The sequence below is a fragment of the Thunnus thynnus genome, chromosome 1 (assembly GCF_963924715.1).
Source record: "Thunnus thynnus chromosome 1, fThuThy2.1, whole genome shotgun sequence".
In the NCBI taxonomy this organism is placed as follows: domain Eukaryota; kingdom Metazoa; phylum Chordata; class Actinopteri; order Scombriformes; family Scombridae; genus Thunnus; species Thunnus thynnus.
The window spans coordinates 18,037,787-18,057,141 of NC_089517.1; the positions used below are offsets into that span (position 1 = coordinate 18,037,787).

At 39.2% G+C, this 19,355-nt stretch overlaps 1 protein-coding gene across 9 annotated transcripts in view; it reads left to right on the plus strand.

Moving 5' to 3' along the window:
• Positions 1-19,355, plus strand: part of plekha7b (pleckstrin homology domain containing, family A member 7b) — an 80,952-nt gene that overhangs the window by 45,264 nt on the left and 16,333 nt on the right. For 3 of the 9 annotated variants that reach the window (XM_067588080.1, XM_067588115.1, XM_067588088.1), the window contains 11 exons: positions 1,830-1,941; positions 3,101-3,205; positions 3,907-3,979; positions 4,527-4,627; positions 9,365-9,543; positions 11,304-11,732; positions 11,963-12,500; positions 15,572-15,655; positions 16,169-16,303; positions 17,276-17,329; positions 18,049-18,129. In XM_067588080.1, coding sequence (XP_067444181.1) covers positions 1,830-1,941; positions 3,101-3,205; positions 3,907-3,979; positions 4,527-4,627; positions 9,365-9,543; positions 11,304-11,732; positions 11,963-12,500; positions 15,572-15,655; positions 16,169-16,303; positions 17,276-17,329; positions 18,049-18,129 — 1,891 coding nt within the window. Of the gene's footprint in view, positions 1-1,829; positions 1,942-3,100; positions 3,206-3,906; positions 3,980-4,526; positions 4,628-9,364; positions 9,544-11,303; positions 11,733-11,962; positions 12,501-15,571; positions 15,656-16,168; positions 16,304-17,275; positions 17,345-18,048; positions 18,130-19,355 lie in introns of all 9 variants that reach the window. The other 6 variants (XM_067588097.1, XM_067588106.1, XM_067588125.1 and 3 more) reach the window with 6 other exon arrangements.

The window sequence follows — 19,355 nt, forward strand, 5'->3', positions numbered from 1 at the left end:
TGATTTTACTTTTATATACAGTATATCTATCTATCTATCTATCTATCTATCTATCTATCTATCTATCTATCTATATATATATATATCTATATATCTATCTATATATATATATATGTTCCTAACATAATTTCATTGCACTTGTGCACTTTTTCTGCAGTGGTGTTGAAAGATGTATCGCAGTAATCACTTTAAGTCAACTGAAATAGTCCAATTTGTCTGGCCGATTGCAACTTGCATCTGTGTAATTCTGTGCTGAAGGGTGAAACTGTTCACTACCTCATTCCATTAACCTTTAGGAGTTAGTGTGTATTAGGCAACACACAAATGACTGTGGCTACAATGTTGTTCAGCCCATGTAGAAAGTTATACTTAAACATAATTTCTTATTTCCTCTCTCCACCGCAACAGGCAAGAGTTCAAAGGTTATCATTCACAGCTAGACTGACCAGAGTAGAGTAAGCATTAAAAACTCTATCATTATTTTTTTCCTAAATTGAGTTTATGGTAATAACACAGGGAACTGAAGTGCTGAAGGTCTTAGGACAACACAGGTGATAAATCATCCTCTAAATAATATAACTAAATATTGTGTTTAATTTACAATTGGACTGTGCAGCTCACAGCTAGTTCAGAATGAAACAACTGTAGGTGATAATTATACCATCAGTGATGCTGACATTGACAACAGAGATGCATTTAATGAGTATGCTCACTCATATCCGGTACAGCTTGGGTGACAGCATTTTCCCTGATTGATAACACTTCTGAATACTTATTGTTATTGTTACACATAGTAATGCCAAGTCAAATAAAAATGTGAATATGTTACCATTGTTGTAAAATATGTTATATTATATTTTCAGGAAAACATTATTTTGCTCTTTTTACATTTTTTAATGTAAGTATTAATTATTTTTCCCCCTTAATCATTCATTCACTTAACTGTACTACCAATACATTTGTGATAAAAACTTTCTAATGGCCTAGGCGATGTTTTGTAGGGACACTAATAAAACAATATCACCAATTAATCAATATGTCCCTACAATTATGTAAATAACAAGGTATTTGACTATACAGTCTAACCCCTCATTCAGTATGTTCCCTAACACTACAGCAATACAAGGTTACCTTCTTAGTGATATGTTTTAGATGGATTAGATTGCTGCCTTTCCTGACGCAGGACACACTTTGCACTGTAATGTATGCAATATGGTAGTCAAGGCCAAAAATACCCTGTTGAAAATCTTCTTAATAATGTGGACCACAAAACAAAAACTGTTATTTGGCTCGCCCGTCATTCAAACTGAATGGGCCGTGCTGTATTTTTTCCATGACGATTATCCTGGATCCGTAGCAATATAATGATGTCATGAGGAAATGTGAGGTGGGATGTGGAGTCCTTGGAAGCTGTCCAAGGATAGTCTTTGTGTGTGTGTGTGTGACAGAGAGAGAGAGATGAAGTCTGTGCATATGGCTTTAAGATAAGACTTGGGTTCTTGCTTTTGTTTATTTTTGAGTTGTTATCTGGGTGTGTATACAATATGTGCCTTGGGGGGTGAGTGTGAGACCAAGTGACACTAAAGTATGTGGAACAAAAAGCTTCCACTGTTAACACATCCACTGAAAAGCCATTGGCTCTGACAGGTCGCGTGGCGGTGTCAGGAAATAGTCATATCCTTGATATCTGAAAGCTCAGCAAAGGACCCCACTCTGTTTCACTACATGTCAGTAGTTTGTCAGAGGAACTGAGAAGGAACATCACTATCCGATGCTGCTCATCTTGCCTGTGTTACTGATCTTCTTCCATGTTGCCTTCACAACTGTAGGATAGAATCCCACATGTCCAAGTCAGCGGCCAATCAGAGATCCCCCAGCATGGTCAGAGAGTCCTCCAAGGCGGTGACCTCAACAGCAGCGGATCCCACCTCAGGGTCAAAGGTGAGCAGCAGTGTTTCTCTTCTCTGAGAGTCCAAGAATATTTAAAGACTTATATATCCTAAAACAGAAATTAAAATGTTTTCTCAGATTTTCTTATTTGACATTAATTTTAAGTGACCAAATTTTTAATTGCTTTTGGTGTTCTCTGTATGACTATTAATGCTCATGTTGATAAATTGGTTTAATCATCTCTTGAAGACATTATCTCATTCTGATTAATGGCCACAGAGAACAATCATTTAGTAATTTTTCAAGAATAATAAAACTCACACACCCTGTTCGGCTGGAGAGGGGTGTGGTGTATGCTTTCTGATAGACTTACTGTTATTTTTCCACAGTGATCATGGAAATGTTTAGCTGAAAACATGTTTTGTCATTGAATATGAGTCACAATACAGGAACACAGGGCTGTAATGGAGTCATGATGAAATATGAAATACTGTATATAGCTCATGCTGCCTCTGGATCCTTTTCAGTTGACTAGTCTCCTGCACACACAAGTTTAGCACTACAACAAATGTCAGTGCAACTTGATGTTAGATACACATATAATTCCTCTTAAAAGTTTTACTTGCAGATATTCTCAAACATATTTGTGATTGTTTCATTAATTGTGCAATGTTTGTTTTCTGTGACTGATAGCTTGTGGTCCTCCAGGTGTTTTCTATTATGTCTGATTAAGACATTAATCATCGTGACACATTCATGACTCTGTGTAAGAAATTGGGAATGCATATTTGTCCTCTTAACACTTGTGTTTCCTTTTAGCCAGCCTATCAGCCAGACAACCCCAGATATTTGTGTAGAAAAGCACCTGAGAAAAATTGTTATACAGTGTAATTTCTGCAGAGAATATGTAGTCTGAAATGACCTTGTCTGAGAATATACCAGTTTATAAATGGATATGCACGTCCACGGGAATAGCTGGTTGGTATTTCCACCTCTCGTTATGGGTGTTGAGAAAGGAAGTGCAGCAGAGAGAAGGCAGCTTTCCAAGTAACTAAACTGTGCAGTTGTATTATTCTGCTCTGTGGAGGACAGTATCCCTCTCTATGAATTACTGTTTCTTACTTAATGTAAGCAAACTAAAATGACTTGCAGTTCTTCAACAAAACAACCATATTGTCAACTCTTATGTTTTTTTCTTCTCTTCCTGCAGGGCTCCAGGGGTGCGGGGAAAGTACACAGTTTTGGCAAAAGGGATCACGCTATTAAAAGAAACCTCAACATCCCAGTGGTGGTGAGAGGCTGGCTCTATAAACAGGTGAGCAGAGGTTGTTGTGAGACTGAAAAAAAAGAGTCCACTTGTCACATGTTTAACAGTGCATGTTAACAAGTAAACAGAGGTACAAATATGTCACACTGTAGAATGTTAATCACAGTATTCACAGTTTATCCCTCCCTGCAGAAGGTGAGATTCTTCACTGTACAGCAGGTGTATCTGTGTGTGGTGTCTAAGCGACCTTGTGAACTGGAGTAGGATAAACATGACATTCAAATGAGGGTTCCCTCACTGATCCTCTGCAGTGCATTCTTCCCCTGCGACTGTCTTTTCAATTCTTCTTCTTAATGCTTTTATCAGTTATCTGTTATTTTAATATGATATGGACTGTAAAGGAATGCTCAAACTGAACTGCAAAGCCATTTGAATAAGGACTTGAATGTCTGATGAGAGCATATATTTCTTAAAAGTATAAAACAAAAAAGAGTCAAACACTTTTGTTCTGCATTCAATGTAGAGACTGCAGCTTTGTGCAAAATGCACAGAAAGAAAAAAAAAACTTAAATGAAATTAAATTATTGTTTTAATAATATGCACAAAGTCTTTTCTTCCTCCCCGCTCTCTGCTAACGAGCACAGTATTCCCAAAATACATTTTTTAATTAAATTGTGATTTAAAAATGTTGTTCCTTTGAGGATGATCTCTAAAAACACTGTGTGTTGCGTTTTATCCTTCACCTCCAGGACAGCTCTGGAATGCGACTGTGGAAACGGAAGTGGTTTGTTTTGTCAGACTACTGCTTGTTTTACTACAAAGGTGAGTCTAAAAAAAGTGCACTCGGCCAGGGTTAGTGTTATGGTTAGACAAACAACAGACAGAAATGAAATGATTTTAAACGACTGTCAAATCAGACATACAAACCTTTAGTGAAGAGAAGAATGGAAGATAAATTTCTTGATTAACAACAGCTTGTAATTAGACTTATGACATCTCTTCCTATCTTTTTCACTCACCAGCTTTCTCTTCCTCCCACTTCTCCTGATTAACTTGAGTTTTTCATTTTGGGATGTAATTTGTGGTTGTGTTGCCATAGCATCTAGCTCCTCTCCTCCATTAATCATACTGAATAATAGATAAGCCACAGGCCACCTAGTGCCACATGTTGCCACGTGGCCTCACCCAGACAAGAGTAATCCATGAATTATGCCTCGCTAATTTTCCTGCTGTTCATAAATCTGCAGTCACTTGTAAACACAATAAAAGATCTTTGCAGGATTATATGTCAAGTTTTTTGGGTGCCAATAACAATACTCTGTGTGTGTGTGTGTGTGTGTGTGTGTGTGTGTGTGTGTTTGCTTCACAGACAGCCGAGAGGAGACAGTGCTCGGTAGCATCCCTCTGCCCAGTTATGTCATTGCACCAATTGAGCCTGATGACCACATAAACCGCAAATATGCTTTCAAGGTAACACTGAAGTGGTATTGAATCAGATCTATAAACTGAATTTTCATGTGCATGGGTAGCCAAGCATGATGTGTTTGTTATTTATGATCGCCCTAAGAATATTAATTACAACTTTATTACTAGATAACTATCACCACATACTGGTTGTGCACTCCCTGCTACCTACATCTTACTGTATTTTCATGTGTCTCTTATTCTAGTTGTTTAAAGGCAATTTATGATTTACTATTAGGGCTGGGTTTTTAACTTCAATACTTGAGTACCAATCAAAACAGAGTATCAAAAATAGTCAAAAGTTGGCATCATTTTTTTTAGTTTTATTTACTTATTGTTACCTTTCTAGATATAGACATATTTTATTTAAGTCTTACAGCTGTTTACAATATATTAAGACTGCATTAAACACATATGCGTTTGACAAGTTTGGCTTATTTTGTTGAATTAACAAAAAAGGGTTTTTGAAGAAAAACAAGGTTAGATTCTTAAAATAGGGAAGTGAACAAAGTTTCAGTATTGGTACAGACTCTTCAAACAATACCCAACCCTATTTACAATAGATGATTACATTCTTTTAGTAAGAAATATTTTGCATGCACATTAGGGCTGCAACTAACAATTATTTTCATTAACGACTAATCTGACGATTATTTTCTCAGTTAATCGATTAATTTTAAAATGTCCAAAAATGATGAAAAATGTAAATAACTGTTTCCCAAAGCCCGATGTTAAATGTCTTCTTTTTTCACGACTAACAGTCCACAACCCAAAGATACTCAGTTTACTATGACAGAAGAATAAATAAAACAAAAAATATTCACATTTCACATTACATTCAAGCTGGAATTAGAGAATGTGGGCATTTTTTCTTAAAAATGACTCAAAACGATTAATTGATTGTCAAAACAGTTGGTGATTAGTTTTCTGTCAATCGGCTGTTTGATTAATCAAGTTCTTGTTGCAGCTCTAAAGCACATCAGTTACTGAATTCCTTAAAAAGTTTTTGATTTCTGAAGGTCATTTACCTTTTTTAACATAATAGTGGGTGTTACAGTGGATGACTGCAGTATAAACCTTTATGTATTCTGGTCATGATTTCTAATGTATATGATCTGCTCAAATTTGCATATGCATTTCAGACAAAGCAGACATGGTGGACAGGGGCAGAAGCAATTTTTTCTCGGTTTTTCAGTAGCTACACCAGTGTGCTGAAGAGGCAGCAGCAGTGTAGTCTTCACTTTGGTGTGCACAGCGCAAGACTCTCGTTCTTTCAGTAAAATCTGAAGGGTACATAGCTTGCTTATTATACCTTAACTGCTTATATTACCTTACCTTATACTAAACCTAAACCCTAATTATATCATTTTACTTGAAAGTGTGCAACAGAAATTTTCCTTGCATGCAGAACAAAGTCTTTTCCTCTTTTCCTTCTGTGAATTCTGCCAGAGGATTTATGTCTTTTGGTTACAGCAAGAGTGTTAACATTATCCAGCTCCTCCTTTGTGGAAACAAAGAGCTTGTTGCAAAGAACAATAGTGCCTGAATGTTTGATGCACCATTGCAGCTTCAGGGCATGCTGTTGCAATCCTCTCAGCTCCTTTGTACTTTGGCTTTTTCTTCTTGGATTCTGTATGTATGTGAGCGTAAGTGCATGTCCGTGTGAGTATGAACGTGTGTGCTCGTGTGGTGCATATCTCCCTGCGTTTAAAGATCATGTTACATACAATGGGATTTGTATGATAATTGTGCTGCTGGGAATATTAATTATACATAAAGCCTATTTTCTACCCTTGCACCGTCTCCTCCCAGAGCTTGCCATGAAGTATATGTGAGGTTAGATGAAATGAGTCACCTTGTATTTAAGAGATCTTTATTCCCCTCAGCCCTCCCGGAGCCGCCATGCATTAAAGAGCAGGATATATCATTACATGTATCTGAGGTGCTTTGGTAAATTTCAGTTACTGCTAAGTAAGCCTGACAACAGCTCATTAGAGGTCTGATGTTGTTGAACAATGGGATGTTCCAGACTGTGAGTGACATGTACAGTTGACTTAACACCACAGTTTGTGCAGAAATAACGGACTTGAGATGACGACACAAACTCTTCTCAGTAATAAAATGTATTTGAACATCAGCTGAATGGAGAAGTTATGAGAAAAGTGACAAGTTGTGTATGTCAGTACAGTACTCCTCTGAAATATATACTTTAGAGATTCTCTTTTACCTTATTTGCTGCACTTCAGGCAGTGCCATGATGCCACGATAATGTGTCCGATTTTGTCCAAACACTTACAATGCTGCCACCGTCACTCATTCTTGCCCTTGCGAAGACCTGCGAAAAGACAAACACCAGAGCGATTTCTGTTCTCTCTTACAGTATGTAGTCAGCTCTGGTCTGCTCTGACTTCCTGTTGTGCTGTGTTCTCTTATTTTTGCTCATCTCACTGTGTTTCTCTCATTCCCTGTTGGTCAATTGCCTCCCATTGTGACCCGGTGTGTGTGCGCGGGCGGAGTGAGTACTGTTCTCTGCGGGCGTCCGTCCTGAATCACACAGGCTTCCTGTCTTGCATGAATAGGTATTTGATTTCACTTCAGCCTCACCAGTGAAGCGCCATCCTCAGCTCATTTTGTTTCATATCATGCTACTAGCTGCTGAATGCACATTTCGAAATGTGCATGGACGTCTTGTCGTGTACGGCAACAGTCATTTGTGGACAATGCCAGAGCGCTATTAGTTTTAGGAAATGATTTCGCTGTAAATCTTCGGGGGGAAAAAGGCAGAGCTTTCATTTTAAAAAATGTCCTCTACATGTACGGTGCGGTCCCTAAGTATTTGGACAGTGACACATTTGATACTGTTTCTGAATTTCAGCAAATTTGATTTGAAATGAGATACAGAAAATTTAGTTAATGAAGGCACTATAACCCTTTTTAGTTGTACAATATGGTCCCCCAGTTCTTGGACAGTATAGGACAATGAAAAAGCTATAGTCCCACTGTGCACTTTTCACACAATATGGATGTACACAAATCAAACTGTGAGTCACCACTGCAACCTCAAAAATTCACTGTTTCATTTCAAATCCATTGTGCTGAAGCACAGAACAGGAAAAAGAGTATGTGAATATGCAAATACTTAATAAGCTAACTAATTTTATAAATGTGGCGTATAAATGTGGTCAATGGGTAGAACATAACACCTTCAATGTCGTAGTTAGTCATTTAATCAGTGTCATAAATCTATCTATGCTCAATAGCTCTGGTATTTGTCTTGTCAAGCCGCATATCACTTATCGCAATCTCATCATCACAGGAGAGGTGGGACAGCATGGCTTTTCTATACTCTTCTCTGATTTCATTGCATTTGTTTTGTTGCTCGCCGCCATCAACAATCCGTCCCCTATAATTTGTCAACAATATAACATGCAATCTAAACCGTTAATATGTTTCTCCTCATGTGGTGCCTTGTTGGTTTTACTTTGCAGTGTTTGGCTTCTCACATATTGCCTTAAAAGTAAAGGTTTTTCATTAGATTGATTGCACTATGGTAATAGTACGGTCAGGATCTTTTTTAGGACTCTCAGTCACCTAAGCTTGTGTTCAAAGGTCATATACAGTTTCTTCATTTAAAATATCCTGCGTACATTTGCTATAGCTATTGTGACATGCTCGGATTTCATCAACAAAACAAAATAAAAGGAGAGAGCTCCCTCTACAAGTAACTCAACTTTGCACTGATTTCACATCTTTATGCAGTATTTTATTATAGGTGGAGTTCCATTGTGAGGATATGGCTACGATAAACTGTATCTCTATAATTACTGAAGAACCTCTTTTCCGTGCTGAAGATGAGGCTTTTTTGATGGTGTACATAATGACATTCAGTGCAGTGCCACGGATGTTCCTGTGTTAGTGTCAGCAGCTGTTCGTGAATTTTGTAGTGAAATTCATTTTTGAATGTGAATTTAGAACAAATGTGAAATAAGTAGCATTTTACACAAAAATGTACGATTATGATTACGGAGGCATACAGTCCGGTTTGATTGATTGAATGTCACTAAATAATCCTTCGCACCTCTTTTTCTGTATGTTAAGTGTGTGAATGAAACATATTTGGGATGTAAACATCAGATGATACAATAGCCATAAGCCATGTAATCGTGCAAAAAGGTGCTAAATGATCTTTTACTGTTGTATAGCTGGATGTCTGCATATGAGTCGCCTGGGGTTCAGTGGAGTTTGGAACATTTGTATATATTGTAGTCAAGCTATTAGGACAGATTTATTCCACTACATAGAAATAACAAAAGGTACGGTAATACTTAGGATGTGTGTTTGTGTGTGTTTGTATCCTTATTAAAGTGGTGGCAGATACCCGTAATTACTGTGATTGCTGTAGTTGCTGTATATTTCTGTATCAATATGTGTGCAAAGGGTTTGTATATCTTTTGCTGCAAGCTTTTTGAAAAGTAATTGAAAAATATAACCTGTCATGCCCTTTTTTGCCAGAAACAGCACAGTGCTTATATTTTATTTATGATGCAGCACTTTGCTCCCTCCCTTTTTTTTCCAGAAAATGTTGCTGTAAAACTTTGTCCTCATTGAGCTGACAGCTGTCAGTCTCAGTAAGAAAGAAATCAACTTGTAAGCCTCGCTGGTGGCTTTTTCCTGTCTTTAGTGGGAAGTTTTCATATATCTCTCACCCCCCCCTCTCCTTCTCAATTTCCCTGTCTTTGATAGGCGAGCCATACAGGAATGCGCTCCTACATTTACAATAAGAACTCTGTGATTGGCTCGCAGGCAGAACACTGCGGGATGCGGACATATTTCTTCAGTGCGGACACACAGGAGGACATGAATGGCTGGATCCGGGCCATGAACCAGGCTGCGCTGATGCAGCAGAGTCACAGCATAAAGAGGTTGGTCTCGCTCTACAGAGTAGCATTCACTTCTCCTATTGGTTGGGCTTCTAGTAGTAATAACATCTCACCTCCCATAAAATACGGCAGTCTTTCTGAAGTGGATGTGTCTGGAGTTGATATAATAAAAAGAAACTGGTCGTTACAGTATTCTTATGTATGTAGTATGCTTGTCCATCATGTATTTAGGTTTTTATGCTCAAACTCTAGTGGTGCGCTGCAGTATTTACTCTTCAAGGCACCTCCTTTAATATCAGTTTCATAACTTAATATTTGCTCCCTTTTCTTGCCTTTGTGGCTTTATTTTAATAGTGTGAGCAGTCTTCCGCAGCAGGTCCTGCCCTGTCCATCTGTTCTGGGACACTAAGATGTTTTTGTGTGTGTGTGTGTGTGTGTGTGTGTGTGTGTGTGTGTGTGTGTTTGTGTGTGTGTGTGTACTGCATCTGGATGTGCTATAGATGAGGGTTATTGCAGCTCTTTGCCAGCTGAGCCCAGGCCATACTCAAGAGATGTTCTACTACAGAAGATGTTTCTGTAGCTGTAATCATTCTGTACAAAGCAGATTTGTGGCCATACCGTGTACATGTTTTGTTTTATATTCACACTCTGTGGCAGAAATAATCTGCAATACAGTCTGATACTCTATGACCATCTGTGGTAAATGCATTACAAACTGTATTTAGCCATCTCAGATCAGCTGAATGTGCTGCATAGCTTCGACGCTCTGTGCAATAATGCCACCTAGAGGCTAATGTTACTCAGAATTCCCGAAAATGTTGGAAAGCACTCAACATCCCACATGACAGTCTTAGTTTGGTCTCTTGAAATTAAACATTAATTATATGAAATTATCTATATTAATGAAGTAAGAATAACGAAAACATTTTCCACTGAGTCTTGTGTGATTACTTAACTGCCATCTACCATGAGAACATGTACCTCCATCAGCTAAAATACACCTTTTTATACTGAACCTCCCTTCATATTTTACCTCTTGGGAATTATTTCCACAGAACTCACCAACCTTTTAGTGTATGCAGTTTGTAAAAAAAAAACTGCTTGAAAATGAGACATTTTAAATCATGTCTTGCTCCCTTAAGTGGGAAATGGATTAATTAATTTAAACGTAAAACCTAATTGCAGTCTTATCATCTTAGCACATTGAGAAGAGCGGCTGGCTACCCCAAGCTATTTGATGAAGACAAAGTGAGTGTCATTTCTGTTCTCTAGGGATTTATTCTGTATGGCTTCTCCAGCAAGAGCTCTACTCTCCTTCATTCATCCCTTTTGAAAAATATAAAAAATGTACTGTGTAAAAGTTTTTGAATAGCTCCTTATGGTCTCTGATTTTTCCTCAAGAGAAACTTAGTAATGAATCTGACCATATGTACAAGTGTATCTGCAAATGGACTGGGAAATTACCTTCAGGATCATTTAAGGTTAATTTAAGTGCCCATTGTGGTTTATTATCAACTGGTTAAGGCTGTTTAATCATCATAATTACTGCTGTACTTCATCATAATGTACAATGAAGAGTGGGAAGGATGTGATGGATAAATGTTGTTGAGTGTAGCCTTGTGTAATAGTTAGATGAAGTACTTTTAACACTTCAATGCATACGCTGTAATTTAAGATGAGCTGTATGAGCAATTCATTGCAATTGTTTAAATACTATATAGTACACACCTACAGTACAGGCAGGATTTATTGTTGTTGTTAATGTACTGTATATTCAATCATCCCATCTCACTTTTTCACAGAGAGGTGGAGAAGCCAGGGAAGGCTGTACAGCAGGCAGTTCCCCAGACAAATCATGTCCACATCAACCAGAACTCGTCTCAATCAGAAAGCCATCGGAGGACAGACAGAGAGGAAATTCAGGATAATGGTATCCGACTGGCTCATGGAGACGAAGTGAGGTATGGATTGGAGATCCAAGGAAGGCCCAGCCAGCCAGCCACAACGGAAAGGGTAGAGAGACTTTCTCCAGAGTCTGCTGATGGTATAACCCACAAGAACGGCCAGCAGACTGTGATCCAAGTGACTCTGCCACCAGAACAGAATGGAAATCTCGTCTATCAGAGGGGTTTTGTTTCCCGGGCAGACACTGAGAAACACGTACAGAGGAAGAATACACTGGCTCAGGTGGAGCAGTGGGTCAAAGTTCAAAAAGGGGACCCGCCGAAGAGGTCAGTTCGACTTCACACAGTCAATTTGAATCAGCCGACATTCACTATAAAAGCTTCATGAATGCTGATGAAAGAAACTTTGAATAAATATCTCCCTCTAGTGGTTAATGTGAGGTTTTGTAGCTTGAATTACCTAATAGTTGTGGTTTATTTGATTATTTTATAAAATATCTACAGATATGAAATCCTTGATACAGTATAAAAGATTTCTGTGTGTCTTTCTGTTTCAGTTCTCCCCCTGCGGAGTACAACCTCCCTCGGCGGACTCCTCCCTTAAAGCCCAAAGCCAGCACAGCGGATGTCACCTATCAGTCCTTGCCAAAGTCTCCCCGTCTCCCATCTGGCAGCAACTCTCCTTCAGCAACATGCAACCTGCCCAGTGACTACAAATATGCCCATGACCGGCTCAGCCACTTCCGCATGTCCACTGATGAACGCATGGCCACTAAGGAGGGAATGGTGTGGCAGCTGTATGAGTGGCAGCAGCGGCAGCAGTTCCGCCATGGCAGCCCCACAGCTCCTATCTACACTGGCCCTAACTTTGCAGACTCTCAGTCTTTTAGAGTTACTGTGGAGATGCCTCGTTCCATCTCTGTGCCCCCGTCCCCTTGTGAAGTCCCACCGTCAGTCCCCTCCTTCAAACCCCTGTCCCCTCGCAGGCCACACACGCCTTCAGACAGACGGACAGTCAGGCCCCTGGATGAAATGGTACCTGGGGACAGCACAAGATCCAGCTCCCCCGGCCATATTTGTGCCCATCTTTCTCAGGTATGACACCTATATGGGGAGGCATCTCTGACATCTCTAGGATTGTAGGGTCTTGGGGTGCCCTGGTGGCCTTGTTGTTAAAATCCATACCATATACTGAGATTACAACTTCACTTTACCCAGTTTGATCATACCCTCCTCTCTCTCCCTCACCATTTTCCTCTCTGCATCACTACTGTGACCTGTGTAATAAAGGTAAAAGGTTAAATAAAAGTTATCCCTCAGAAATGTTTCCCAAGAGGCATTTAGACAATCTGTATATTACTGTCCATCATAATAGTTGAAGTTCTTGTACTCTAAGGAAAAGTCTATCACTCTAGTAATTTACTTTACTTCTTAGTATGAAGTACAAACAAATTTGGTTTTCTCCCAATCAAATTTTCATTATGTATTATAATCTAGGATAGCAACATACACAGCCTGATCAAAAATGATCTAGACAAACAGACAAACAGGTTTTGGTTCTTACAAAGATAAGAACATTGTAAATGCTGCTATATTATTAACTTTATCTTGAGAAAGATAAAGGTAATAATCATTTTCAACAAATACCTTGAAACCACCAAAATCATCAATGAATTTATCCTTCAAAAGTATATTTAATTTGTCCAAAGGCTGATGATATAATTTATGCTTCCATGCTATAGAACACATGCCAAAGGACATTATTTTCACACATAAAAGAGCCACATCATTTCACCGGCTGACACATTCCTTCATTATGATGACCATGGCCAGTGAAGTTTATTCTGTTTAGCAGAGTAAACACAGTCTCAGTTTCTCAGAATCATCCACCTGACACAAAACCACTCTCCAGAAATCGAAAGTACAGACACTGAATAAACTAGAACTGGACTAGGCAGAGGTGGTGGACAGAATTTACTCTGAAGGGCTATAGAGTTTGGATATTGTTGGGGTGTCATGGTTAACACATCTCCATCTCCAAACCTTCCAATTGACAAAGAGGAGTGGTGATTCCCACAGTTTTAAAAAAGGGTGCCAATAGTTTTGTAACTACTGTGGAATCACATAGCCTAGCCTAGTGGTTCCTCAACTTTCTTTTTTGACCAATTTTTTGCAGGACTAAGACCATAAGTTGTCATTAGCTAAGGTGTTACTGCATATTAAACATTTTTATACAGAAGACATAATTAATATGAATGTCACCTCAATCTAACATGATGAAATTATATTAAAATTGCACAATAAATGTAGAATAAACCTTGGCCCCACCATTGGCCTAGTCTCCTGATTATCAATTGATATGATATTGATTGAAATGCCAAGGGTGACTGTTGAACCTCAGATTTCTGTACTGGAACAGTGGACCAGCTTCTTACCCTGTCACAGAGAGGAGATGGTATCATGGTAATATTGGTGTGTGAATGGAGTGAATTACCTTATATTTTTTAGTAAATGACAAGACACTTGCAAAATTATTTTACTGAAGTCCCACCCTGATAGACAGCAGATTGGCAGGCTGTCCAGAGTGTACCCCGCCTCTTTGGCTAATATGTGTTGTGATAGGTCTAGACCCCACCCCCCTACACAGGATAAACAGGTGTAGATAATGGGAGGATGGATAGATGGAAGTCCCACCCTTCATGAATTTATGCGCTGATACTCAGTCATTGGTTCTTTAACACACTGTAATACCGCCACACTGTAAATGTCTGTACCCTTTCATTGATTCACATGTAATGAGCCAAATGACAAAGGTCTCATTCTCACGGTAGGTTTGGATAATGTATGAGAGGTATCTATTGATGTAGACTTGAAGGATGTTGTGAGCTCACGCAGCTACCATGGGAAGATTAGCAAGAGAAGCATGAGAAGGCTCCAACTTCTCAGCGAGCACACTTTGATGCTCATGTGAATCATTCACAGATTCACACAGCCCACGCCCAGGCTCACTCCACAGGTGGTGTGACCATGTATGAGTAAAAGCTTGCTCCTCCGTCGTTCCCCAAACCATGATGGCGCTCAGACAGCACCACCACCGCCACAGGAGACGAAGCAAGAGGCCGCTCAGTCATCCACACCCTGCGCTGTCTCCCTACCACACCCTCCACATGTGAAAAGATCTCCCTATAAACCCTCACCACAGTTGCCAACGCACACAAGTCTCATAACCAACCCGCTGACCTTACACAAGTAAACAAAGTGTCACGTATGCTCTGTTTCCTCCATCATTCAACTGAGTGTCAAGACACTAATTATAACCATAAAATAGAGTGATACACAATTATGGAAAAGTCCTTAAAAACATACATTTTTAACAAAGGCAGCCACAGTGACTGTGCAAGGCCGTCCAAGGGAGCAATGTTTATGGGAACTAAATTTAGTCGGCAGATGAACTTAGTTTTGGTGCACCAAGCATCTTTGAGGCTGATGATGCTTTCTGGCTGGAGTGCATTTAAGTAATAGCAATATGTATACCTCTGTGGAATATCATTAAGAAGTATGTTTTATTAGCAGCTAATCCAATTTGCCCAGGGCTTCTCAGCACCCTATAAACATCTCTACTGTATCTCAAACATCAGCAGCGGTCTCTTTCTTCTGATCTCGCATTTAAATAAAAAACCTATTATACAGCAAAAAAATAGTGGCATGGGAATCTCAAAGGGAATGGCTTACAGTGCTTCTCTTGCTGGTAGCAAACAAATGTTATTTTAAGAAAGCAGGTTTAGTATAATTTATGTGTAGTTAATTAAATCTCTTGTTGTTTGTGTCCTTTTAAGGTTCTGTAGTGGGCCTGGTTTTTGCTAATTCTGTGTGTTAAGCAAAAACGTCAAATTTTCCAAGCCCTGTGGCGTCTGAAACTCAGGGCACACCTTGTTTCAAATAAGAGTAGGAGTGATGAAACGGAGAAAAGGATAGATGAAAAAATAAATGTGCTGTGTAGTCAAATTTGTTTGCAGACTTGGAGGCAATGGTTTAACTTTGATTCGGTGTGATACGGTGGTTTCTTTCAACAACTATTGAAGATAACTTCTGTGAATTATACATTCTGTTTGATTTAACTCCATAAGATCTGTAATAACATGTTGATGAATTATGTCTCTCCACAGACCGCCCAAATAGAGAGAAGGTCCATGCCAGCCATGGGCTACATCACACACACTGTCAGTGCGCCCAGCTTGCACGGCAAAACGGTATGATCCTCTATATGACATTTAGCGCATAATGTGGCTGCATTTTAAAAGATATATGAAAGATAATTTTCCAGTAATCTAGGATATGCAATCTGTAAGTGTGAACAGGAACATCTCAGTCCAAAATTTGATCATTAAGGCTCCTCTCGCTGATATCAAAATCTAGAATGTAGGGCTGATGGAGATGGCTGATTTTGTGACATGTAAAGCTGGTTTCATTTTTATGCCATATGATATTTATTTTAGTGTTAGTGTCAGTTCTGATAGCCCTATCTTCAGACAACAGCAATAAATCATCCTCCCATATTAGTCTTCTAAAAGCAGCTTTAGCTTTTACATTTGAAGTGTTATTAGGACATTAAAAGATACAGAAGTATACTAGCCTCTCTACCACTTGGCTCTCTCCGCTGCTATAGCTCAGCCACTGTACTGCCCAGATGGTTTTTAAGTATTTTCTCTCATCCCTCTGCGCTTTCACTGGCCTCCGGCCCCTAAATCCGGGCTTGGCTACAGCCAGAGGAGCTGACTCTGCTCCTCATTCAGCTTCGGAGGCACCAGGCCAAGATGGCTGGTGTGCATAGCCCCAGTGATGCGTTCGCACACCTGCAGCACCACCAGCACAACGGCCTTCTAGGCCCCAGCATGCAGGTCAGGGGCCCTCGTACTTGCCTAACTTCCTCATCAGCACATTGCAACCCCAGCCAGTGCATTGTGGTCCCCCCTCTCCCCAGCCAATCCCATACATTTCTTCCCTGTCATTCATAAGACTGTGCGCTCTGTTGGTATTGCTTGGTTGTTTTGTTTATTCAACCATATTGGCATGGGCTGCATTGCACTATAGATTGTACAAAGTGCCTTTTCACTATACATTAGTGTCTTTATAGTTAGTCTCATTCATCCACTTTGTTCAAAACTTGGAAAAGCTTTCAGGGGTGTGTGGTATTCTATTTGTAAAAAGTAATATGCCATATTTGACGCATGTTGCTTGTCAAATGTGCCTGTATTTTATATATTCCTCTGTTTGATAGTTGTGTAACCTTCAACAGCCACAATAAGAAACACACCATGAATATAGCACATTTGTGTCTATATGTCTGTGTGCTGATAAATACCTCACTCTCAGCATTATTGTCTTGAAGCAGCCAACCAGGTAACGGCCTCTGTTATGAGCCTGTGCACAAACAGTGAATTGCTGTCAGACTAACAGACCAGAATGAAGCTGCAACGGTGCTCCATAATAACAACTCCACCCAGTTTCTAACATCCGACCATTCTCTGGCCATTTTCCATGCACATAAAGAAGATTAAACACGCAGTTTGACCTCATGGCATCCACAAAACCTGTGCTGCTTAGTTGTGTATGAGGTCAAACATGAGACATTGAGTTCAAAAACGACATGATTACTTAATTACAGTTTGGTTTTACAAACTGTAGATAAAAATAAAAATAGAGGTATAAGTGAACTGTAATTGAGATCAAGTAAAATTAAGTTGTCTTAGCAAACTCCAAACAGCAGATGAAGGCCTTAGGAGTAATCTGGTCGCCCATTATCCTTTGCAGCTTCATTTCACATGATTTATCTCTTGATTGATTGATGATTTATCACTGCTCATTTAAAGGCTGATGATACTTACATACAACTGAAGAAGGACCTGGAGTATCTAGATCTGAAGGTGGGCCCCAACAAAGTAAATGCCACTTTATTGTTTTCATCCTCTCTTCCATCTCCCTTCTCTGGACTGCAATCTTGCTCTCCTGCTGCCTATTCCAACATCTGCCTCCCTGTTTTCCCTTTTCCTGTCTTTTCTTTGTTCTGCGCTGTGCTTTCTTGTATCTTGTTACAATGGAATTAACACATTGTTTTCACTGTCTTCTGTTAATGTTAATTTTCCGTTTGAGGATAACGCAACACATGAGATAATTCAGCACACAGTCCAATGTGACTGACATAAACTAAGAATTGGCTTCTGTACTGTTATTTTATCCTAATATTTAGTATGTGACAATGTTCTCAGTTGGATTGTACTTTACTTTCATCTGAGTAATACAGTTACGTTAGCCTAAAACATGATGTAACAATGATGTTAAGCTTATCCTAATGGGAATTGAAGTTTTTAATAGCAGATGACTGAATTTCTACAAAGTGAGTCATGCGAACTCCAATTCCTATGTGGGCGTCACAAAGATTTGAGTAACATGTCTCATGTCTTTAGCAAGCTATTGGCATATATAGTGTATATCCCATTAACGCCTTTGCAAAGCATTTTATCCTAATTGATTTGTATGTTTAACACCATAATGCACTAATTCTGAATCTTTTTGAATGGAGGGAGGTCATCTAGTGATGTACAGGACATTCTGTAACACCTCTCCATTTCCTGTTTTAAAACAGATCCAAAGAATTGACCCGCTGATCGTTTCAATACACAATGTGTTTGAAAACACCACTCCAAGTTTTGGGTACTGTTTGAATGTAAGGATGGTGTGCATACAAAGTGAAACAGACCATTCCACTGCTTTACAAATGGAATGTGATGCATCCCTGGAAATTACGCAGGATTTTGCACATGAATACCTTGATCCAATCATTCACTGTGTGATAGTCCCGACACTGCTATGAGATTTGAGATGATGGGAAGGAAGTTGTTATGTCAAAAGGCTTCCCGTGCTTTCCTGCATGCCATTAAGCATTGCTGAATGTTCCTAATGTTTGTTTGGTATCCAGTCTTTTTGCTTTTGTTTTGCTTGTGAGAGCATAAGTGATGACCCAATGGTGCTCTTTGAGAAATGTACTGGCACTGTGATTGTGGTGTGACATTACAACTTACATTTTAGGACCTCTAGTTTCATGGTGGTAAACTGGCTGAAATGGATGATAACAGTGGCGTGTGTTTTTATTCCTAAAAGTACTCCAGGAATTTAGTATTACATTTCATAAAGCTGGTGGACTTGTGAGAGACAGATTTAAGATGGCCAAAACTGATATAACAGATTTGAACTATTCATTTAACTCAATAGCTGACTTTTAATGCCCACATCTTTCAAACTTGATGTCCCCAGTTCATGATGCAGAGTCTCTATTTGAAATTTGTAGTCTCCTACCCCAAGCCAAAATATCTTGGTCATTACTGAAGTACATTTCCCAGACTTGACAAAGCTCCTTCCAGAACCGCAGAATACATTATAAAACTGTTCTCACAGGCTGTGTTGTACTCCCCATGACTGGCAAACTGACTCTGACATGTGAAATTGGTGGAATGTCCCTTTTAATAGAGTCTCCCATTTGTACTGGTTCATACCACTGTGCTGGCTGTGGTGATCCTGATGTGGGTGTGTTATGAATATTCCGCCCACACTTTTCAGCTTCATGCACTACAAACCGACAGAGAGACAAATGACTTCACTATTATCTGAAGAACCTCTGGAGAGGATGCGCAGACTGGCAGTCCATATAATCTTATATTGATAGCATAAGAGAAAAATATAAAGTATTAGCTCACTGCTAGCTACATCAGAACTGATTAAAGAAAAAACATTAGATAATGTAGGGATATTTTATAGTAGTCATGACACTATAAATCACTAGAACAGAAAAATAAAAAGAGAAAATTTATTGACCTTACAGTGAAATCATTAAACTCTCTAAACTGTCAGATATGTTCCAGGTCCCATAAGGGATATAACACTAATGTACACGCC